Here is a 24,607-nt window from a genome sequence, read left to right as displayed (position 1 = left end):
TTAGCAGGAGACATAGTCACAAGTGTATTCCAAATATGGATGAGAAAATGTGAGTACAATTGCCTTCATGTGAATTACAAAGTATTATGTTAGTGTGGAGTATGATTCATTGTGGCTTCTGATATTTGTATTATTGCAGTGGGTGTTTTGGCTGAATTAAATATTGGCTGTGAAGAAGACGTGCCGAAACGAGCAAAGTAAGAAGCTGGCAAGCTCGTTAAAACCAAGTTCCCAGCCAATCTCCTGGTCTATTTAAAGGCGTTTTAGCCTTAAGAGCCATTGAGCGTGGGACAAATACGCTGTCAGGAGGAAACAACAAGGATTGACCTGTTTTTTGCCACAATAGCCATTGGGCTTTGAGAAAATATTTTCTTCATTAGAATCATCGAACTGTTTATGGAAGGACTGTGTATCTACCATGTACCTGGATGAACAAATGGACGGAATTATTGTATAATTGTGTTACATATTTCTTGTATTGTATATAATTGTCATATTGCACTGAATATATAGAAATTTATTTGCACACCTTGTAGTGTGACCCTTGGGTTCCAAGTCTTTAGCGTTTTGGTTCGACTTTGGGTGGAACCCGCCCGCTTTTCTGTTTGGTTCAAATCTATTCTGAGTCAGGGTGTGCTTGTTTGTCAAACATTAATGATTGTTGTGTTTGTGGTCCCCATCCTTCCAAAGATCTAGTTGCAGTCACATGCCCTTTGCTGAACATGAGAAACTCTTATGAAATATGTCTCTAATAGGGTGGCAGTGCTGCAATGACAAGTAGAGAACAGAAATCTAAAATAACTATAAGCCCAAAATTCTATTAGAACTAGGACAAAATCCGTTTTCTGACTTTAGGAACAATACTAAAGTCACTGTCAGTTAAATTTTCTTGCATGCTCAGCACATGCAGCCCTTTAAAGATCAAAAAGCTAATATTTTCAGAGAAATAGTGAGGAAGAACTCCAAGGAAAGCTTAAAAATCCAACTATAAATCACTGTAAGCTGTTCAACAGGATCACTTTCTACCATTTTCTCAAGTAGCGTAAGTATCTGCAGCACTAACTGTCTAGGGTTTGCCAGTCCCTTCCAATCACCATAAATATCTCGCATTCAAATGCAGGGACCAGATTCTTCTTAAAATGAATTTTATTAACATGTTTTACAAAAAAGGAAGAAAGCATACATAGAATGGAATATATTACAGCGTATTAATAATAGTACGGTTACGAAGCTGTTGCACATATTCTTTTGCTTGATCAAACCCAGTCTTTGGTGCCTCTGGAGGTGGAGGTGGGCCTTCTACTAGTTTCACAAAGTAGTGACACTTGACTTTGTCCATAATGCCAAACATGCCTTTGCCATGGTAGCGAATCCGTTTTAGATAGTGGCCTTTTCCAGAAAATGATTGCGCTACAAGACAAAAAATAAAATGTAAATGTTAAAAGGAAAATTCTGGAGAGAGCACACATCCAGAAAACCTATAACAGGATTATCAGCCTTCTGGATGCACCAACACAACCACTACCTCTGTTTATCCAACAGTAAAACTACTTCAGCAACATCCTCAAGCTACAAACTTGCTCCTTTAGGGGGCGTACAACAGGAGATTAGAGGTGGGCATGAAATGGGACAAAAAACAAAATGAGAGTTTCATGTTTTGTCACATTCCACGAATCACAAAACACGAAATTGTCCCATTTCGCAATATGATTCGTTAAGTTTTGTGATTCGTCAGAACCTGGGGCACTTCAATGGCCCCCTTCATACCCAAAGATGCCAAACTTGCAGGGAGACTTCAGCAAGCTCTCTTCCACCCACCCTCCCAGTTTGGCCAAAATTGCAAAACACTGACCGGAACCCACAAAGCTGGGCCCCAGAGCCAAGCAGTGGCTCTGAGATTGGGCTTGGGGGAAGGGCCCCAAAATCACCACACAGACACCTGCCCAGGTGGGAGAGGTGCACAAAATAAAACAAAAGGAAACAACAAGAGTGAGCCCTCAAAAGAGCAGAGAAAGAATTAAGAAGAAACAAAGACAAGCAAAGAAAAAATAAGAGAGGCCTCAGTCAAGCTAGGCCCCAGAGTCAGGCAAAGGCCTGAGACTAGGGTGGGGTGGGGTGGAGGAAAAAAGGCACCATCATCCACAGACCTTCCGAGTAAGGACAAGTGAGGAAAATAAGAAAGAGGCTTTTCAGTCTCTTTTGAAGCAGCAGCAAATCCAGCCAAAAGCTCCCAGCTCCACTCTCTCACTCCAAATCCCAACAACAGATCCTCCCCCTCTCTCTGTCTACTGGAACTAAAAGCACGAGGCAGAGGGAGGTGCCTTATATAACAAACGCTCACATAGAACAGAACAGGAGGTCTGTGGCTGGCAGACAGACCTGCCCAACAGGGTTTGGAGGGATGAGATTGGTGTTCCCATGGCTACAGAAGGCCCATCTCCTCAGTTGCCTAGGGGATTAACCCTCCTGCTCCTCGCTGCATAGGACAGAATGGAAGCTCTCCAGTTGGCAAGGAGAGCTGCCTATCAAGGTTACACGGGCTACGATTGGGGTTCCCAATGGCAACAAAAAGTCTGCAGTAGGGGTGGGCATGAACTGCGAAAAAACGAACTGCGCAGTTTCTGATTCTCGTGCATTTTCACGAACCACGAAACACGAACTGCCCCGAACTGGGGCAAGTTCGCGAACCGGTTCGTGAATCGTAGGGTTTAAATGCCCCTTTCCGTGCCGCTTAGCAGCGGCATGGAAAGGGACATTAAAACCTGTGGATCAGCTGCTTGTTGAGCAGTTGATCATTTAAACAGTGGGGCTTGGCTGGCCGGCCGGGAGTTCCCAGCCGGCTAGCCAAGCCCCACCTGCTGTTTAAATGGCCATTTCCCCACTGCTCTGAGTGGCGGGGAAATGGCCATTTAAACTGCAGGTGGGGCTTGGCTGGCCAGCCGGCTGGCTGGCTGGCTCCCTGACAAGCAGCTGATCTGTGGGTTTAAATGCCCCTTTGCAGTGGCACGGAAAGGGGCATTGCTTTTTAAATCAAACAAAATGAACCAGCATACCAGTTTGTGGAAAGGAGCTTCCACAAACCACTGGTTCAAGAACCACAAACTGGGCCAGTTCATGCTTCTTTTTGGTTCGTGTTCCATTTTGTGCCCATCTCTAGTTTGCAGACATTCCGGGCCTATGTTGCCTGGGAAATCAATGGATCGGTGCCAGCCTGTCTGGCATCACGAATCGTTCACGAATCAAACAAATTGGGCCAAAACTGCGGCCCCACAAAACATGTTTCACAAATCACAAATCAGCCCGATTTGTCACAAAATTTCATTCGTATTTTGATTTGTGCCCATGTCTACAGGAGATATCCTCATTCCGAGGTCAAACCTTCCCCCCACCAGTAGCACTTTGATTTTGTCAGGATTAAGTTTCACCTTGTTAGTCCTCATCCATTCCAAAACTGCCTCCAGGGATTTGCTGGAAGTGTGAGATAGAGCTGAGGGTCATCCATGTACTGGATGTCCAAATTTAAGGCATGCAAATACAAGATCTTGCACAGATCTCCTCAAATAGTCTGTTCTTGTTTCTACTATAAACAGCAACATTGGAGGTCGACGAAAGGAGAGATCTTGGTTGCCCTAAAGTGAAAACTGAAGGCCCTCCACTTAGAGAGATGGGCCTGCCAAGATATAGTACACTTGGCATTTCAGTGGCTTACAGAGCACAGAGGCACCTTGGTGGGGAAAAGAAGCTAGACTGGCCTCTTATGACAGCCTACTCTCATGAGAGACAGCTGACCATTCCAAAATTTAAATCAAGCAATCCATGTCTTATTTCCAGTGTACAAGCCACAGGAAAATGTTCTTATATGCTACCAACCCTGCTAACCAAGGTTAATGCAAAGCAACTTACGACACAGTTCTTCCTGCCTCCACTGTATACTCACAACACTATCCTGGACTACAAGACCTTACAAAATGGCTGAAAATAAGACCTATATCAACAGCAGCAAAAGAACCATGGGAAACTAAGTGCCCTCTTACCAGGCATTCCAGCTAAGCATTTCCTCTAACACAGTGTAAGAAACCCCTCTATCTTTTTTCGAAGCCATGCCCTAGAATGTGTAATTTACAAGCTGGTCAATCACCTCCCTCTGGAATGGTCCATTTGAGGTGCTATGAATCATCATGAAGTGACATTTTATTTTCCCCCTTGGTAGAAGCTATTTCTATGCTGTTTTTGTCATCATAGGTTTAAAAGAGAAATGAGCTTCCTATGGCAGCAGTTGTATAGTGGAAAGTTAACAGGATCAGTTGGGTATAAAGAAGTCAGAAGGGTTACTTAAACAGCAGATCTAAATACACTGTATTTAGAATCTTTTTAACCTCAATTAAAGGTTGATAGATGACCAGTTGTTGAAAAGTGAAGTGCAAGCTATGAGCTAACCTGCCACAGCAAAATGAGTTACAAAGTAATGAAATGGGCAGTTGATGAAAAATGGTCTAATATGTTTAAGACTTACACAGAATAATGTGTTTTTCACATATACTACTGCTGGAGCAAGAAATATTAAGCAATCACCATGAGAAGAATTCTAGTTATATTTTCTTCAAAGATAAGTTACATTTTAGGAGTCTACTCTATTTTTATGCATCTATAGCAAAGTAAGCTATAATTTCCAGCTGAAGTCATTGTTGAAAATTAATTAATTCAAATGAATAACATTCAATTTATATACTGCCCTTCAGGACAACTTAACACCCACTCAGAGCAGTTTACAAAGTATGTTATTATTATCCCCACAACAATCACCCTGTGAGGTGGGTGGGGCTGAGGGAGCTCAGAGAGAGCTGTGACTGACCCAAGGTCACTCCGCTGGCTTCAAGTGGAGGACTGGGGAATCAAACCCAGTTCTTCAGATTAGAGACCCGTTGCTCTTATCTGCTACACCAAACTGGCTCACCAAATTAGAACATTCAGGCAAGATATTTCTACTGCTCAGAGTTTAATACTTTCAGAAATGAAATATATTTAATATAGTTCTGGGAGCAAATATAGTTCAAACAAATCCTAGAGAGGTAGAATAGCATCAAAAACACACATACATTCCCAACCCTCCTCCTACCCAGCCGTTTTTGATGCTTTCACATTAATTATTAGTATGCAGAATAATGTACCAACTACAGCAGTTGTTTCCATAGCTGCTAAATTCTAAATTGGTTTATACCACTGTTCTGGATTGAAATCAGAAGTTGAAATTGTCCACAATAATAAACAAACTATTTACCAATATGTAGGTTGGATTTAAATTCTACATTATGTTTTCTCACTGCCATTTCTTGAGCTTCCAGAAGAACCTATTATGGAACAGAAAAGTAACACAAATTATAGATTAAAACAATGCAGTTTTAAGTAAGGAAGCATGAGGAATGTATTGACCTTAATGAGAATAACTGCACAGTGGAGGCTTATTTTTCCCCGTCAGTTTAGAGACTTGGAAACAGAAAGAAGTTCAGCATGATAGAAGACCGTAACATGGAACATTCTGTAAGCAAAGTTTAGCAATAATCACCACTAACAAAAATCACATCCACTTACAGTGGTGATATCAATAAAGATGATAGGACAGTTCTTCTATACTAAACTACATTTGGTGGATGCCATTTCAGTCTTTACAAGCCAAAGTTATAGGTTCTCTGTAAATTACTTTCAGCCAAATTATGACTTGGTTCCTACTGTTATGATCTATGCATTAGTGAGAACATCTTTTGCAACATATTAGTTCATTTATCCCACAAAAAAGTTATACATTTTACCAATTATTTCCTTTAGCCAAACATAATTACTAAAATCCAGAAAGCCATCTCCTCATCACTCTCAAATGTTTCCAAATTCCTCAATGTTTGCTTTTTTAGAAGATGCCTTACAGAATGTCCCACCCCCATTAACTGTCCTTTAAACTCCCAGACTAAAACATTTGGAGGATTTCATGCCACTGCTTTCCATTGCTCCCACCCCACCACACCCTTTTCTCTGCATCCCACTTTCCCCATTACAAAACTCTAATGTAGGATCTGATTAATGTATTTATTTACTGAGCTTTAACTCTGTCCTTCCTCCAAGGAACTGAGTGCCAACGCTTCAGTCTCCCCTCTTTCATTTTAGCCTCATGATGACCCCGTGAGGTAGATTAGGCTGAGAGAGGATGTTATGAAGTTTGCTGAGAACACCCAGCAAGCCTCATTATGACACAGGCAGAATTTGTACCTGGGTCTACTCCAAGATACTAGCCCAGTACACCAGACTGACTCTTTAAAAAGGATCCATAAATGCTTTTTTTTAAAAAAATCAATAAAATGCAAGGTAGAGGGAGCTCTGTGGGACTCAGTGGTTTGACTGAAGTCCTCAAGTAATTAACAGCATTTTAAATGTGGTGCATCAGGCAGCACAAGCTAGCTCATTATAAAGAGTCTACCACATACATTGTCAAGTTGCACACAACTGACTTGCCAGCTCAGAATGAAAGAAGCTGTTGATCCTTTTCTGAGACTAGATAATCAATCCCTGGGTGAACTAGGGAAAATTTAAAAAATGAACCCAAAAAGTTCACTACAAACGGGCAAACAGAAAAATCTACCCCCTTCAGACCTTTCTTCTGGTATTGTATTGGTGGCTCAAATACATGGATCCAACTTCAGAAAATGGAATTCTTAAGAAATCTACAACAGACCTCTTTGATCACCTTTGCTCCCTTTTTATCATTGAATTCCAGCTGAGCTAGTGCCTCATCTATGTTCATGCCTCGTATCTGGAATGAAAAGTCATAAGAAAGATTAAACCTTCAAGCAACTGGGAGCGGGAGGAGGAATTTGCAATACAATGCATATAGTGAAGTAAATCTCACAGAGAACTTCTATTTGACAATGTTTAATATCCAACATATTTTAAACTAAAAGCATTAGAGCTAAATGGCAATGGCTGTTTGTTACTAATTGCTTTGCATGATTTTATGTAAGTGCTACTTTAAAGAACTTTTGCAAAAAGCACTAGGGACTCCCAACGCAATACCAGAGAGAGAAGAATTCCTAGCCGAAAGTCATCCAAATTGGTTTCTTGCCAAAGTTTTCTAGCACATATTTCTCCAATCTGTCATGTATGTTTAGGACTGCTTCTCACAGGTATAGCCACCAGAAAGAAACTGCCACAAACTGCTTCCATGTTGCATCTGTTCCATGCAGTAAGTGATTCAAAGATGTCATGATCAACCTCCATAGCAAGACTAGCACAAACTACCACCAAGAACCTGTGGTAGACACTCGCTGCATGGAGCAGCTGCCTCATGAAGGCAGATTCAGATGACTTCCCTGTGGCAGTCACATCATCAGCAACTACAGAGGATCTGGCATTTTGCAAATGATCCTGATATGCTTTCTGTTTCTCAAGAGAAACCAAGTAATTCATCTCTGGTTTAGTCTTTGCTACTTCATACATTCCAACCAACAGTCTTTACTATTCAGGGCGCAACACCAAGACCTTCCTGCATTGTATACAAAATAAGCAATTCACAGAACATTTTAACTATGGGATTCATAAAGCAAGGTATGAAATCTTCTAAATACTTTCAGCCACATGTGCATGTTGCAAGATCACTGAAATAGAGGAAAATAGTAAAAAGTCCAGTAGCACCTTTAAGACTAACCAACTTTATTGTAGCATAAGCTTTTAAGAACCACAGCTATCTTCATCAGATGCATCCTTTAGAATACCATGGCTGGAAATCTGAGTAGTGCCTGAAGTGCCCCATTAGCTGTGGTTCTCAAAAGCTTATGCTACAATAAAGCTGGTTAGTCTTAAAGATGCTACTGGACTCTTTACTATTTTGCAACTACAGACTAACACAGCTAACTCCTCTGAAATAGAGGAGTTACTGAGTAACAACAAAATCACACATGCCTGACACAACAAAGCCTACAAAAACAATTTATCTTACCATCTTGGCCAGATACCACATCTTATCCATACTGTATTTAATCTCTCTTCGACAGTGGTATATTTCCTTAAAAAAGAAAAAAAAGTTTATTCTTTAATTAAACTAGGGTGGTTATAACGCTTTGGGAAGAAAAAGCCTTTAATACACATGGGAGGAAAATATAAACCCACCAAATTGTATGTAGTATAAGTTACACAAGAAAATGGGCAAGACTGTGAAGAGCTATAACTGAAACCCAAGCACCACCTTACAGGTAAAGCTTGATGTTTGACGTGGGCAAAAATATGGCTTGGCCATGAGCTATTAAACATTTAGTCTGCAACAGGGCATTTGAAAACTGGGCCGGACTCAGTACCAAAAGAAGGCAATATCATGCAAAGAAGGGCAGAAGGATCTAGGAATGGTAGGCTGTGCTGTAAATAAATATGATTTGAAATGTGATGCAATCTTGCAGGTAACATAGGGAGCAGATGCCTAATCTTTTGCTGGGCAAAGCACCATCACTGCTTGGTCTTCTCACTACTTCTCTCGGCTAACCTTCCAGTATCTCTTCCCTTTACCACCAGTGCAGCACAGTGCACCTTACTTTTCCTTTCCTTGCCTGGTCTCAAAGAACTGCTGGCCTCCTGTAGAGAAAGCGAAGGATTAAAGCCCTACGTGCACTTAACTCAGCAGTGGGATTTATACATTTATACACGTGTGTATAACTCTCTGTGAGTTGGTCAATATAACATGCCCTTCAGATACACTTAATCAGAACCATCCCAACTGATGTGTCATCCTGAAATGACTGTTGCTGTGAACCAGCTCCTTGCTTGCTCTTTGCTCTTCATTGGAGACAAACATGCCATTGAAGCAGATCAGTATTCCACATGGGGAACTGGTCTGATGGAAGACCATGACAATTCACATTCTTCAATGGTTCAACACAGGATTAACATTTTCAATCCGGGAGGCTTTTGTTGACCACCCAACAACTCTTAATAGCTTAAAAATGCAACTTCTGTCATGTCTGTACCCCTACATCCATGCCATTGTTCTAGGTGTTGAACCATTGCTAATACTGTGCCTTGATTTCATTTTGTAAATGCTCTTACTATGATGGTTTCGTTTCTCCCTCTAGCAGCCCTGAGAACACAGCTCTCTTATCTTTTCTTTCTTTGAAGCTCACCGAAGTGACCTTGTGCTGGTTGTTGTGGGTTTTCTGGGCTGTATTGCCATGGTCTTGGCATTGTAGTTCCTGATGTTTCACCAGCAGCTGTGGCTGGCATCTTCAGAGGTGTAGCACCAAAAGACAGAGATCTCTCAGTGTCACAGTGTGGAAAAGTTGTAGGTCATTTGTATCTACTCAGGAGGGGTGGGGTTGAGCTGAGTCATCCTGTAAGAGTTTCCCAGGGTGTGGAATGCTAATGGTGGGAGGCTTCACTGTATCCTGAGGAGGTTCTTTTGCATATGGATTGGTACTTGATGTGCTAATCTTCTCTGCAGGGCTATTGTCGGGGATAGAATGTTTTGTTAGCCTGGTGTTTTTCAGAACTGGAAACCATGCTCTGTTCATTCTTAAGGTTTCTTCTTTCCTGTTGAAGTTTTGCTTATGCTTGTGAATTTCAATGGCTTCCCTGTGCAGTCTGACAAAGTAGTTGGAAGTGTTGTCCAGTATTTTGGTGTCCTGGAATAAGATACTGTGCCCTGTTTGCGCTAGGCTATGTTCAGCCACTGCTGATTTCTCAGGTTGTCCAAGTCTGCAGTGTCTTTCATGTTCTTTTATTCTTGTCTGGATGCTACACTTTGTGGTCCCGATGTAAACTTGTCCACAGCTGCAGGGTATATGGTATACTCCTGCAGAGGTGAGGGGGTCTCTACTGTCTTTTGTTGATCGTAGCATCTGTTGTATTTTTCGGGTGGGTCCGAACACTGCTTGAAGGTTATGCTTTTTCATAAGCTTTCCCATCTGATCAGTAATTCCTTTTATATCTGGCAAAAACACTTTTCCTGTAGGAGACTGTTTTTCCTTGGTTGTTTGATTCATCCTGGGTTTGATTGCTCTTTGGATTTCATTTCTGGAGTAGCCATTTGCCTGAAGTGCGTGGTTTAGATGATTAATTTCCTCATTGAGAAAGTGCGGCTCACATATCCGTCTTGCACGATCCACTAATGTTTTCATTATGCCTCTTTTCTGTCGGGGGTGGTGATTGGAGTTTTTGTGTAAGTACCGATCAGTGTGAGTTGGTTTCCTGTAGACCTTGTGACCTAACTGAAAGTTTGCTTTGCGGATGACCAAGGTATCCAGGAATGGGAGTTTTCCCTCGATTTCTTTCTCCATTGTGAATTGTATGTTCAGGTGGATGTTGTTGAGATGATTCAAAAACCCCATCAATTCTTCCTCCCCATGGCTCCAAATGATAAATGTATCATCCACAAACCGGAACCATACACTAGGTTTGTGGGGTGCTGATTCTAGAGCTGTTTTTTCAAAATGTTCCATGTAGAAGTTTGCTATAAGAAATCGAGGGAAAACTCCCATTCCTGGATACCTTGGTCATCCGCAAAGCAAACTTTCAGTTAGGTCACAAGGTCTACAGGAAACCAACTCACACTGATCGGTACTTACACAAAAACTCCAATCACCACCCCCGACAGAAAAGAGGCATAATGAAAACATTAGTGGATCGTGCAAGACGGATATGTGAGCCGCACTTTCTCAATGAGGAAATTAATCATCTAAACCACGCACTTCAGGCAAATGGCTACTCCAGAAATGAAATCCAAAGAGCAATCAAACCCAGGATGAATCAAACAACCAAGGAAAAACAGTCTCCTACAGGAAAAGTGTTTTTGCCATATATCAAAGGAATTACTGATCAGATGGGAAAGCTTATGAAAAAGCATAACCTTCAAGCAGTGTTCAGACCCACCCGAAAAATACAACAGATGCTACGATCAGCAAAAGACAGTAGAGACCCCCTCACCTCTGCAGGAGTATACCGTATACCCTGCAGCTGTGGACAAGTTTACATCGGGACCACAAAGCGTAGCATCCAGACAAGAATAAAAGAACATGAAAGACACTGCAGACTTGGACAACCTGAGAAATCAGCAGTGGCTGAACATAGCCTAGCGCAAACAGGGCACAGTATCTTATTCCAGGACACCAAAATACTGGACAACACTTCCAACTACTTTGTCAGACTGCACAGGGAAGCCATTGAAATTCACAAGCATAAGCAAAACTTCAACAGGAAAGAAGAAACCTTAAGAATGAACAGAGCATGGTTTCCAGTTCTGAAAAACACCAGGCTAACAAAACATTCTATCCCCGACAATAGCCCTGCAGAGAAGATTAGCACATCAAGTACCAATCCATATGCAAAAGAACCTCCTCAGGATACAGTGAAGCCTCCCGCCATTAGCATTCCACACCCTGGGAAACTCTTACAGGATGACTCAGCTCAACCCCACCCCTCCTGAGTAGATACAAATGACCTACAACTTTTCCACACTGTGACACTGAGAGATCTCTGTCTTTTGGTGCTACACCTCTGAAGATGCCAGCCACAGCTGCTGGCGAAACGTCAGGAACTACAATGCCAAGACCACGGCAATACAGCCCAGAAAACCCACAACAACCATCGTTCTCCGGCCGTGAAAGCCTTCGAAAATACATTGACCTTGTGCTGTCTAAAATGTTGCTGTTGAATCTTACGCCTCTTTGTCTTGTCTAGGCTGATGTATAAACTCCAGAAGAAGTTCCTAGACCTTTTCCTGTGCAAACCTGTGGTCAAAGTGGGAGGGAGGAAATGATTGAGTATTTAGAGCTGTATTTTTCCTCAAGTCTCTATTCCTATCAAGAAAACGTGTACTGTTTAGATGCTTTCTTGCCTCTGAGTAATTCTATGGACATATATATGGAAATGATTGGATTTCTGAATAAAGCCATTCTGAATAAAGCCATTTAACCAAGAGCTTGGACTTCTTGTTGCAATGGTATCAGGGACCTGTCTACCATATCCTGTCATCTATAGCTTGACAACTTCTTTCTCCTCCTCCTCACTGCCTCCCACCATTTTTTAATCAAACGTACACAGTGCCTGCCAACTTTCCCAACAAGACACATAGCTTTCAGCTGATGGATTGAACAGCCAATTATCTCCCCCATCTGTAGGTGCAAATGGACTACACAGTATTACAAGAGGAAAGTGAAGTTAAAACACGGTGTGGGTGACCCTGTTCCCCAATCTTGGAGCACTCTTTGAGTTTGTTAAATAAGAGTCAGAGGAACACCGCACAGTCATACAGATGGATACATTATTATGATTGTTTGCATTTCCTAAATTGTATTGTAGAGTTCCTTCATGCTGCATGATTCAGATCCTGTAACACCTTAGAGACCAACTAGATTTCCAGGGTTATCTTGGCCAAACTGCCGGAGGATCATATTGTGTTGCAAGGACTTAATTAAGAACGGAGTTTCTACAACCTTCACTGGAACCCAGGGCTTGGTTTTGTGCCTTTAATCTGAGATTAAAGTTCCTTTTCTCATTAAAAGTTCCTTTTCTCAGTATCAAGCTCCAATAGCTCTCACATCTTTTGAGGGAAGACACCTATTAAAAATCTCTGTATAAAGCTGGTGGATAGCAAACTCAACTGCCTTGATCTCTCCTTCACTATGATCCAAAATACAGATTCCAATGAAGCACTGAGAGAGATCAAAAAGGGGGTAATACAACTTGATAGAAGTAGTACTTAGTCTCAAGCATGTTGGGTATGCTCCACCTTAGCACTTGGAATTTCTTCCCATTAGTCTTCCCTCATAATTAAAATACCTCACTATTCCGCGCAATGGCCATGCTTTCATGCTTGGCAGATTGAAAGTTCTGCCCACAGCTGAACCTGAAGGAGTGTTTTGCTTGTATTCTATTTTCAGACTGCCTGTGCTCCTGTGCTTCTGACATGATTGAGACCATTGATCATGTTTTGTTATTTTGTGAACGCTGGACTTAATTTTGGGATCTTTAGATCCTTCCTATTTTGAGTAAATACCAACTTGTTATTGAGCCTCAAGTAGCGTATTTTTTGCTGGCTGATGTTAACCCTGAAATTACATGAGCGGTTGCCAAGTTTTTATCCACTGCAGTATCTTTGAGACATTCCTTTGTTATGTATTTACGGGATAATAATGTACTGCCAGTACAATTTTCTTTATTTGTTATTCTCTGCTTGTTATTGATATATGAACTGTGATTTTATAAATATTTTATTTATAAATATTGTTATTGATATATGAACTGTGATTTTATAAATAATGATTCATGACCTCAGGTCGAAGGAACATTGCTAATAAAGGAAATGTCAAGAATGGGGGGGGGAGGTGAACAATCCATCAACCTTCCCCAAAACTGTCTCAGACTCTCACACAAACATTTCTCTGACTGCTGCAAACAATCTGGTGGTGGTGGTGATGGTGGTTTCGCATAGCTCTGGACAACACAGGCGCAAAACATTTTGGCGCTGGTAGGTGCCTGCATGACTGATGATAGTAAGAAGCTAAGCATCATGGTATGCAAATTAGGGAGAAATCTGGCCAAAATAATTAGAAAAAATTTAAAAGACCAGAGGCAAGGGGGCATTAGACATACATCACAGTCTGTTCCTGGGAAACCCAGGACTTACTTGACCTCTGTTTAGCGCAGTATGTGGAACGTCAAATGTAACCAGGTATTCAGCCTCATCACATGCATGAACTACATATGTGCCCTCTTCTGCCCTCTTAAACAAAACAACAACAAAAATGTATAAAGTAGGATTTCTTTTCCAAATGTCACTGGCTAGATAAGCTGGTGGTGCTGCTCTCTTACTTGTGTTATGCACAAACTTTGTGCCTTTGTGGTATCTTTCTCTCTCTCTTAGCCAATCACAATAAAATTAAATACTCCCAGAGTCCTGTTGAATTGAAGCAAATCAGATTGTTTAATTTAAACAATGGAGGAGCAATTTACACAGAAGTAGATGGTCTCCTTGTGTGCAAAGCTCATCAAAGCTACAATAGAAGTGCAAAGCAATTAATACCCTCAGGTTAATTATAATAATATTACAATATTCTAATATTTGTCATCTTATTGGCTCGTAGTCTTTGACACAGGTGTCTAGGGTTAGTTTGATTGGAAGACACAATTCTGGGTCGGCTACCTACTTGGGGGAATTCCAAATTCTGCAGCCCCTTATCTCGTCCTTGCGCTTGTTCCCCTTGGAAGGACATCTTCCCTTTGCCCACTTCCCTTTTGCTACTGTTACCTTCGACGGTGTCATGGAGTCTCATCTTGGCAGCCTTGGGGCCCTCAGATAACTGAGGTCCGTGGGCAAAAAGGAATGTTCCCCCACTTCTGCACTCTCTCCCTCTTTTGCAGCCTTGAGGGAGATAATGCCACTGGTGGCCGACCCACCTTGCTGAATAAATCAGTTTCTATAAAAGGCTCTCTTGTATTAATTCCTATTGGAATCCTATTGGAATATAGGATAATATAACATTTGTGTAATATTTCTATAGGTGCATCTCTACAAGCAGTATATTGTTTAGTCCTCAGTTCTTACAGAGTTTCAGCGTACATTCTTCTTTGGTCTTCTTGTTTCAAGTGTCACATTCTTACAGGTTGCATTACAAATACTACATTGGCTCCTGAGCATAGAAAAAGTGCAAGGCATGTAATACTGAAAGGCACAGAATAGAATACTGAAAGGCACAGTGGTATATAAAATCCCTTTCTTCAAATCCATATTCCTCACTTGGCTGCCATCCCACTGCTAATAGTTTGCTTGCAGGCTCCCACCATAGAAGTCAATGAAACGACAAGCACACGCCACCAACACTTGCCTGTTTTGGAGACCATTAATACCGACCCCCTTATTTGTGTGCTGGAAAATCAGTAATTCAATGGTTGAGAGGGAGGACAGTACTCTGTGAAATTTTGGTGTCACTGATTGCAAAAATAGCTGTCCCTGAGCTTCCAACTAGTCCCGCTTCCTCACTGAAAAGAACAGCCATGAAAATCATGAGAATGAAAGAAAACTAATGGGTTTTGAATGTGACCTAGCAATGACCCATCACAAAACTACCCAATTACAAGAAACATTTCACTCAACAGCCATGAAGTCAAAAACATCATAAAAAGTTTCAAAATGCACACCCCTAACAGATAGTGCCTCTGGAAATATATGGTTTCATATTCTAAATTTTAAATATTTGATACAAATGTAGTGTCCTGGTCCTTAAACTCTTCAGTCTCATTTGAACACCTCAATTTTCTTGCTCTGTTGCCTTACAAAATTAGTTAAAATTGTGAAATCTCTCTCTCTCTCTCTCTCTCTCTGTATATATATATATATATATATATATATATATATATATATATATATATATATATATATATATATATATATATATATATATATATATATAAAAACTCTTACCGCAGGTCTTCGAGATTCTTCTGGTTTTTGAGGAGGATAAACTATTCTGTTTTTCTTTTCCCATTTTCCAATAGTTCTCTGAGATGTGCTTGTATGGATATTTGACAGAAGAGGAACACTGCAAGATGCTAGTAACCTGCAAAACAGGTAAGATTTGGCAATGCCTTTGAGCCTGAGTTATCAACAGTTACTAAAGATGTTGATTGCTAAATTCATCCCAGTTTACACCCCCCACCCCCACCCCCGATTAATACAAACTCAGTCAGTCAGTATCCTTTATTGGCATAAAATAAAGTCAAACTAAATCAGTATTTGAATTCACAAAATGGAAAATACAATCCAAAATCAATCATCTCTCCAGAGCTTAAATCTTGTAATCCCTAATTCTCATAGCAATCCAGAGAAATATTGCTACTGAGATGGTAATATAGGGACAATGATCCGATAAAAGGAGAGAAACAATCTTCACTTCTGGGAAACTATAACTGTTATACAAAACAGGGTTAATTAGGGCTTCCTGTATTTGGATGTAAAACTCACATCGGAGCAATACAACCTTGTAATATAGCACTTACCTGGGGAGGTGTAATATTGACTTCCAGGCCAACAGCCACATACTTGCAGGGATAGAACTGCACATGCAGCTGCTATAACACTGTTCTGTACTAACACAGGTCAAAGTTACAGCAACTCCTCCATACGTGTCCCTCTAGCCACTGAGTATCTTACTGACTTTTTGGCTAGAAGGGGGAATAAGCCTTATCGACAACTTTTTTCACAGTACTGCTCATTCATAGCTAGCTCTTACTTGTTTTAAGAGGCAGCAAACCTAAGTCTGAAAGGAGGCAAGAAGAGCCCTTTGTGCTAAATTCATATTACTTAATAAGTTTAATAAAGCATTATACTGTGATAGTATATTCCAAAATATACTTTCAAGAACACACATAAATACATAAAGATGATTTAGACTGAGTCACAGCAATGACATTTTGAGGTCAATATTGTCTACTCTGACCAGCAGCGACTGTCCAGTATCTCTGGTTGTGGTCTTTAACATCACCCACTACCTAATCTTTTTAACTGGAGATGTGGGGGCTTGAATTGGGATCTTTGGCATGCAAAGCAGATGCTCTACCATTAAGTCACACCCCCTTACTGAGTTTCAACATGAACTGCAAAATGAAGCTGTGAAGATGCAATTAGTAATGCCAAATCAGTGGGGCTTCTAGGAAGTCTTATTCCTAAAAAAGTAAATACAACTTATTTGATGTTTCAAAAATCTCAACGGTACTAAATTATTCTTATTATTATTTTTATGTATTTATAGCTCACTTTTCCTGTTGAGACTCAAAGTGGGTGACAGGGTTATCCTTACCCCAAATTCCCATTGTTGGAACTGTATGTATGGAAATGCAAGGCTTGGTTCTGAATGCATCAATGCCACTTTCTTTCCAGCTGCTAATGGGAACTCCCTGCGCTCACTGTCTACCATATTTTAAGTGCAGCCATCATGTATATGATTTGTACTTAGGAATTTACTTACAGCTTTTATTCAAATAATAAACATGCTTAATATTAGCTGATGATATGAGCACATTTTCTGTCTTCTGAAGTACAGGATCAAGGCAGGATGTACATGTACATGCAAGTGTCTGATGGGCCATAGTTATCTATGTACTATTTAGTAACTTCAAATGGTCGGACATGCTATACCCAGATTGCCTGCTGGCGTCATCAATAAAGATCATGCTAGTCTTAAGGTATCAGGTCTGGCTTCTAGTTTGTGTCATATATGCCTCCTTCATATCTGCCATGAATGCATATTGGCTCTGCCTCTGGTCTCTGAGAGTATGGGAAATTCATTATTGCTGCATTGCCAGTAGGTTATCTCGCAAACGTTTACTTTCTGTTTCTCGCTCCGCTGAGCCAGTGTCCTTGACTGCCAGCTGAAACTGGCTCGCAATGTATTCTTCTTGAGAACCAAAGATAAGTTCATCTTTCTCACTGTCTACTCTAAAACAATATCTCACTCCAATACCTCCCCCCCCCCGTTAACGGTCCTCTTTCCCAAAGGCGGCAATATTCCCTAACATTGATAGCCCCACCTACGTCACTTCTGCCAATTCCACAGTCTGAGCACCTTGTACTGAATAGATCTCTAATAAAGTTACTTCAACTGGAACACTTGTCTGTTAACTGTGGAGAACTTGGGGATCTAACTGCCAGGGACTGACAGTTTGTTTCCTAGCACAATTCCAAGTTGTTGTTGTTGTTTTCCTGCCAAGCCATGAATGGTCTTAGTACAGGCTATTTCAAAGACCATCCTCTCACATATATATCTACCTGCCGGTCAAGACTTTAATTAGAGGACCTCCTCTATATGCCTCAACAACAGACGTGGTGGATGTACATTAGAGCTTTTTCTGTGGAAAGGAAATGGAATTCTTTTCACAAAAAAAGTGTGCGTGGTGCCAAATTTGCAAGCTTTTAGGTGCTAGATGAAAAAAAAGAAAAGAAAAACTCTTTAATTTACGCTTTCTACAGTTTTACATTTTAAAACTTTTTGTCTTCATTCTGCCATGGGTGAAGTTTTTATTGAATGTTTCCATGAACTGCTTGCTGACTTGTTTTAATTTTGATTTTAATTTTATTTTTTATTGATTCTGCAGTCTGTTTTAACTCGTTTTGTTTTGTTGATTTTGTCGAAGGCTTTCACGGCCGGAGAACGTTGGTTGTTGTGGGTTTTCCGGGCTGTATTGCCGTGGTCTTGGCATTGTAGTTCCTGACGTTTCGCCAGCAGCTGTGGCTGGCATCTTCAGAGGTGTAGCACCAAAAGATAGAGATCTCTCAGTGTCACAGTGTGGAAAAGATGTTGGCAGGTCATTTGTATCAGGAGTAGATACAAATGACCTGCCAACATCTTTTCCACACTGTGACACTCTGTCTTTTGGTGCTACACCTCTGAAGATGCCAGCCACAGCTGCTGGCGAAACGTCAGGAACTACAATGCCAAGACCACGGCAATACAGCCCGGAAAACCCACAACAACCATTTTGTTGATTTTATTTCTTGTTTTCTTCTTTTTATTGTATAATTTCATTTTGCTGTCCTATTAATTTTAATTTTTGTGCATTTTTTACACTTTTAAATTACACTACCAGCTGCCTTGTATATATTTTGACATACAAGTTTATGATATATATTTAAAGAAACAAACAAGTGAAACCCTTTTGGGCAAGCAAACTTAGTTGTATGGTTCTTCTGACATGGAAAAAGAGAGAAAGGCAGAGAAAAAACTTTACTAGGACTAAGCAGTTAATATATCAGTAAACTATAAATCCTATGTTAGGTGACAGCACCCTCTAGTGCTCAAGGCCGTTATAGTATGTGAATAATAATTATAAATATATTTTAAATAAATGTAAATAAGATTTTTTTTAAGACCATTGATTATTATCTATGAATCAAACACTATTTTATGTCACTTCTATAGGAGTATATTGATTATATTTTCTATTGGTGCTATTGCCCTTGGTTGACATAGTACATTATAATTACCTTGGATAATGTAAGGAGGAGGCTGAGCAGCTACATCAGAGTATAATCCCACTGAAAATTTTAAAAAGACCTACACATCTGTACTATTCCCATATCACATTCTGCCTGAATGGAAAACTATGATCTACTATCCTACAATAACCTCCAAATGAGAATTAGATACAAGGAAGGCTACCAGGAAGATAAAAGTGTGCCCCCTCTCATGGTGCAGTATTAAACCCCACCACTTCCTTACTCATGCTACAACCAAATCAAAGTTAGGTAGCAAGTTTCTCAAACGTTCTTATGTTCCTGACCTTCAATTTTGCCAGTTTGGGGGAGGGGGGGTAAGGTAGGGGGTGTCAGAAAAGTGTGTGAAAATAGTAAAGCTTTTAAAAGAAGAAAGTGGGCTAATGTTCCCTCTCTTTCTTTGCTTTGCTAATGTGGTCATGATGCTGCCAGCACACACGGCAAGATAGTGCCTCAGTTCAACAAAATATATCATATACATAACAAGACTGCTGTGAGCATATCAAGATCTGCGTGTATACTAGATGTACATCCAGCTGTAGATGCTATCTGTACTTCATTGTTTTCAACAATACATCCTTATTGACAGCAATGCTATAAGGATGGACAGCATTTACACTCAAATGCACATCTGATTTACACTGCAAAGCTTTATCTAGTTAGTAACATGCACACATAAGCATGCACACAAAAAGCAGATTTTATTCACAAGATTGGGACACCTGCGCTGTCGCACCCAGGGATTTCATCGTTCTTGTAATGATGCACAAAGCATATTTTTTCTAGAGATTGCTAGTCAAGGATCAATGTGTACTTATGGTACTATTCATCGAGTACAAGTATTGTGCAGCATAAAACCCAATAATGAGCTAATTAATGCAGTCTCAAATGTCAGGGGTTGGGGGACAGACATTTTTGTGTTAAAAAGGGAACCTCTGAAAGCTCCAAATGTTCACATTTCCCACTCCGGTCAGCCATTATTGCTGTTCCTTCTGACAACTGCTTTGGCTTCTCTTTAAACATATTTTCTTTCTGCTGGCTATGTAATCTCAGTCAATTTGGATTCACATAGCTAGTATAATGACATCAAGGCGCCACATAATTTGGCATATACTGACATCACTGGGGCAAATGAACCTCTTTCTGAATTTGGGAAACAATGTTTGCTCATCACTAAGGCAACAAGGCCAACATGTATCCCAAACTGGTGAAGACCATCTGCACAAAACAAATCATGCTTTTGCATGCATGTCACTAACTGGATCAATCTCACCCACCCCCCAAATCCAAGTAACTAATGGCTCTTAAAATTTAACAATTTAAATGTTAATTGTCCTTAGGACACAACAATTGTATTAGTGAATAAAAGCCTTATATATTATTTTAATATAATGAGAAAATGCTAAAAAGGTGTTTTAAAACATTACCCAAACTACACAGAACATGATGAGTGGAGTTCAAAAAGGGACATATATTCACAAGAGAACTCTATTTGCCACTGGAATTTCATTTACATTTTTGACATGACACTTCCGGGCTGAGACAAGCTTCTCTGTATACTAAATGATGTCATGTCTCTTGGGAAGCAGGAACTCCTGCAGGAAGGTTAAAATATGAAATACTAGCTGCACACTCAGTTGCCTCCCAAAGATGCATGCTCTGGCCTATGCTCTGGGAATCAACAATGAAACAAAAAGTCAAAGAATCCATTGAAAAGCACATAAAATTAAAGCTTTAACTAATGAGCAAGAACACAACTAGTGCCTGAAAGTTCATGCTAAGATACCTAATAAATTAATTAAATTGTAATTCTAGCTACATAGTAGTTGGCCTGCCATACAACATTAGCTTAATAAAAAGGCTTGAGCCTGCAAAAGCTTATGCTGCAATACATGTCTTTTAGGAGTCTTAGGGTTCTTGAGTCATTGACAAAAAGTTAACATGGTTATCCCATTGGTACCTATTAGTTTAGGCATAGTTTGTTTACATGCAGCTGAATCAAATGGTGACTTTTCTATTATACAGAACAGTCAATACTTTACAGACCACAAGAAGGCAAGTTCCTGCCTCAAGGAGCTTACAATCTAAAATTTGAGACAAGGAAGATGACAAAGAACAGGAAGAGAAAATGGAAATGGGAGGCGGGGGGGAACTGGGGAAGAATGTATCTTCAGGAAAACATCCTTACATGTACAAAATATCTGAAAGAAGATGAGGAAGAAGCAACTCTGTACTTTATCCAGCAAAGCATTCCAGAGCCTTGGGCCAGCTGCTGTAAAGGCCCTGCTTTTCACAGCTAACTTAGAACGGAGCCTGACCTGCTGAATTCAGGGTTGCCAATTGGTGTTGAGAAAAATATCCTGTCCTTTTATTAGACATTTACTGTGTGGCAATGGACTGTTGAAGCCTTTTGTGACATGTAGGTAAATAACATCATCTGATAAATAACATCTAATCAATCCTCTATTAAAGGGACAAGACAGTTTTCTTTCAACCAGCTGGCAACCTTATTTGTGACTTAGAGAAACCATTGCTCAATATGACAGAAAAAAAATGTATTTGGTATATATGAGTCTGGGCTCCTTATTTTTGGGCTTGCTCCTAAGTCCAACAGAAGTGACAGACTAAACCAGTACGAAACTGAAAACTGCAATTGGTACATTGCTGCTATTTAGGGAAACAGGTCCTCAAGCCTCTGTGCCTTGTTTGCTCTCCAGGGCAACAGGTTGGCTGCCGTGTGAAACAGGATGTTGGACAAGATGAACCACTGGTCTGATCCAGCAGGCTCTTATATTCTTATGCATATTTATCCCATTTACTCAAATCAATTTCTGCTGATGTTTGAGATGCACAGAGTATGCAACAAAACAGAAAGCAGAATCTTGTCCAGACACGGCTGATTGGATGAATAAATTGTATGAATATACATTGATAGCAAAAATAATTTCTTATATGCATAACAGATCAAACCAAGACTTTTAGGGAAAATGGAAAATAATATTAAAATAGGTCAGTTCCTAAGCTAAACAGTTAAGTTGCATGCTAACATGCTAAACATAATAACATTGAACATAATGTGGAATATAAAATATGAAACAAAGTATCTTAAGTATGTATGAGGGAGGCAAGGGGAAACATTATGCAGTTCCATTATTCTGATATTTTTGCTTGCATTTTGTGTATGCATTTTTAAAATGTATCACTCATGGTTTAAAAATAAAAATTAAAAAATTAAAAAGATGCACAGAACTTTGAAGCAGATCATAGCCTTCTTGTTAAATAAAGCCCAACAGAAATATTTGTTCATTTATTGACAGCAATTGTCAATTAGGTTGTAATCCTAAAAAATCCAGTTCATAGTTCCCTGTTTGGAAAAAAATGAACGTGTAGTACCTTATGCTGTACCATTAATTTGTACCACTGACCAGATACCATGGGGAAAGCATCAGCGTCCTATGGCCCTGGTCATTTCTTCCATTGCCACCAAAAATGACACAAAACAGTAAGCAAGCTTTTTGTTATTCAGAACTCTTCAACATGGTGGATTTGTGGGGAGAGGGAGAGAAAGAGTTGTCTCAGGACATGATCTTAAGGCCATTTGTCTCTTCCTATTTGGAGAATCCTTGGAAGGTAGGCACTGAGACACAGGTAAGGTATCAGAGAGCCTTGGCCTTGCTTATGGTTTGAAACAATTCCACCTTCCTCCCTGTTTTTTAACATCAACCCTGACAAAGAATTGCACACTGTTTGAAGCTTGTATACTGCTTTATTTTGTTTAGTCCTAATAAGTACTATTATACAGAATTTGTTTTTTTTTAATCCATCTTTCACAAGACCACTTCTTGAACATATACACAATGCTTTCATCCCATAACTTAATACACTGTACATGGCTGAATTTAGTGACTCACAGATTAAATTAAACCACTCTGTATCTGCCCAAAGATTAACAGATCCACTCTCCCTCTCTACAGGCACTATGCATGCCTGTACTGCCAGATCATTTTTACTTTTGGTGGGAAAGCAGACCATTCTAAAATTAATTTTCAAAAAAGATGGTAAGGGGGCAAGTGACAAACAACATGGGGGGCAGGGGGAAAAGGGAGTTGGGATGGCTCCATCTGCAACTCCCAACAAATATTGCATGATACTGCTGTTACTTTTGTGCTTGTCCTCCCCTGCTATAAGGTCTCACCTTCCAGCCCGGCCCCAGCTGTTGAGATTCAAAGCATGGGTAATCCCTAGAAGAAAGGAAATGTTAATGAAAACTGAGCTTTCTCATCCTTTGTCAGTCAATAAAACATCATAACCAAAACATGCAGTATTTATTTACATAAAACATTTGTATGCCACCTTTCTGCCCAAACAGTGTCCCTAAGGCAGTCAACATGAAATGTCTGAATATAAAAAGAGCATTTAATATAATATATAAAATAATCCAATAATGCATATAATCACATACACACACAACACCAAAACCAGGGAAGAAGGCCAATAACAGTTTATTGTGAGTATGCCAAATGAAACAAAAAAAGTCTTCATCCTCTGGGGAAAAACAATAGGAGATGGATTAATCTCCTTCAGCATCCGTCAAATGGCTTTTAAGTGAAGTTGCCAATTACTCCCTCCTATGGTCCAGGAAAGCACAATCTGGTCTAAATCGCAGAAGCTAAGCAGCGTGGACCCGTTTGTACTTGGATAGGAGACCACCAAAAAGACCAAGGCTGCTACGCAGACACAGGTAATGACAACCACCTCTGAATGTATCTTGAAAACCCTATGGGGTTGTCATGTCAGCAGCAACTTTACACACACGCACTTTATGTAAGCGCGTGCGCACACATCACCGCTTTTCAGGTTTTCTTGTTTCTGTCCCACCCTTCCTTAAAGGTTGATTTACAATTCCTCTCTCCCGTCTCCTTTTATCCTCGCAACAGCTCTGCGAGGTAGATATGCTGAGACATGTTGAATAATTTAAGGTCACCCACTGGGATTCATGGAAAAGCGGGTGAAAATTAGAACTCAGAACTCTTCCGCTTTAGTTTTTCATTCTACACGCGCCAAACGCGCGACTACCTAAAAGCGAACCCCAAAATCTGGGCTCTGAGCTTTCCTTCAACTCACCCCCGAGGATCACAGGCATCACCATCTTCGCCACCTTTCCTTCGACCGTAATCTATCGGTTTTACGACACAAACGTAAGCATAGAGTGAGATAGATTGTCCGGAAAGAACCACCGTAGCGCCGTACAAGAGCACTAGTTGCGACAGCACGTGGAAGTGTAGCGGGCGCTTTACGGCGATGTGTTATGATGAGCGGTTTCTCACTAGTCTAGCGGAAGCGTAACGTGCATCAGCCTCAAAGGAGAGCTGGATGGCGGCGGCGGGGTGGGTCGGAGCAGCTGAGCGGGTGCTGCCGGCCTCGCCCAACTGGTACTGCAGCCGCTGTAGTGACACCTCTGAGGATGGCCGCCTTTTCGGTTTCGCGGCTCGCAATAACGTTTGCCTTTTGGAGATCCGCTCCGGCGTGCCCGCGTTCCATGGTGCGTATCCGGGACGCTTCTGTTCTCCTAGTTTGTCCCTGACCTCTCCTTCG

At 40.5% G+C, this 24,607-nt stretch overlaps 2 protein-coding genes across 6 annotated transcripts in view; one reads left to right on the top strand and one right to left on the bottom strand.

Annotated features, from left to right (window-relative positions):
* Positions 1 to 1,128: 1,128 nt before the first annotated feature.
* Positions 1,129 to 24,201, bottom strand: MRPL22 (mitochondrial ribosomal protein L22). 3 transcript variants are annotated; one of them, XM_054975238.1, is made up of 7 exons: positions 24,137 to 24,201; positions 23,208 to 23,253; positions 15,446 to 15,581; positions 7,982 to 8,047; positions 6,722 to 6,799; positions 5,279 to 5,348; positions 1,129 to 1,410 (listed from the first exon to the last, which is right to left on the bottom strand). In XM_054975238.1, exons 1-7 carry the CDS (start codon positions 24,159 to 24,161, stop codon positions 1,199 to 1,201), a joined length of 633 nt encoding a protein of 210 aa, XP_054831213.1. In that variant the 5' UTR covers positions 24,162 to 24,201; the 3' UTR covers positions 1,129 to 1,198. The 3 variants fall into 3 exon arrangements, with proteins under 3 accessions (XP_054831213.1, XP_054831214.1, XP_054831215.1); XM_054975239.1 differs by having other exon boundaries at positions 6,734 to 6,799; XM_054975240.1 differs by lacking the exon at positions 15,446 to 15,581 and having other exon boundaries at positions 24,137 to 24,170.
* A 148-nt stretch (positions 24,202 to 24,349) lies between these two features.
* Positions 24,350 to 24,607, top strand: part of GEMIN5 (gem nuclear organelle associated protein 5) — a 67,414-nt gene continuing 67,156 nt past the window's right edge. For all 3 annotated transcript variants that reach the window (XM_054978232.1, XM_054978230.1, XM_054978229.1), the window contains exon 1: positions 24,350 to 24,554. In XM_054978232.1, the coding sequence (XP_054834207.1) occupies positions 24,386 to 24,554 (169 nt within the window). In that variant the 5' untranslated portion in view covers positions 24,350 to 24,385. The remainder of the gene's footprint in view (positions 24,555 to 24,607) is intronic.

Source organism: Eublepharis macularius, chromosome 4, assembly GCF_028583425.1.
Source record: "Eublepharis macularius isolate TG4126 chromosome 4, MPM_Emac_v1.0, whole genome shotgun sequence".
Lineage (NCBI taxonomy): Eukaryota > Metazoa > Chordata > Lepidosauria > Squamata > Eublepharidae > Eublepharis > Eublepharis macularius.
This window is presented reverse-complemented; position numbering and strand designations above follow the sequence as displayed.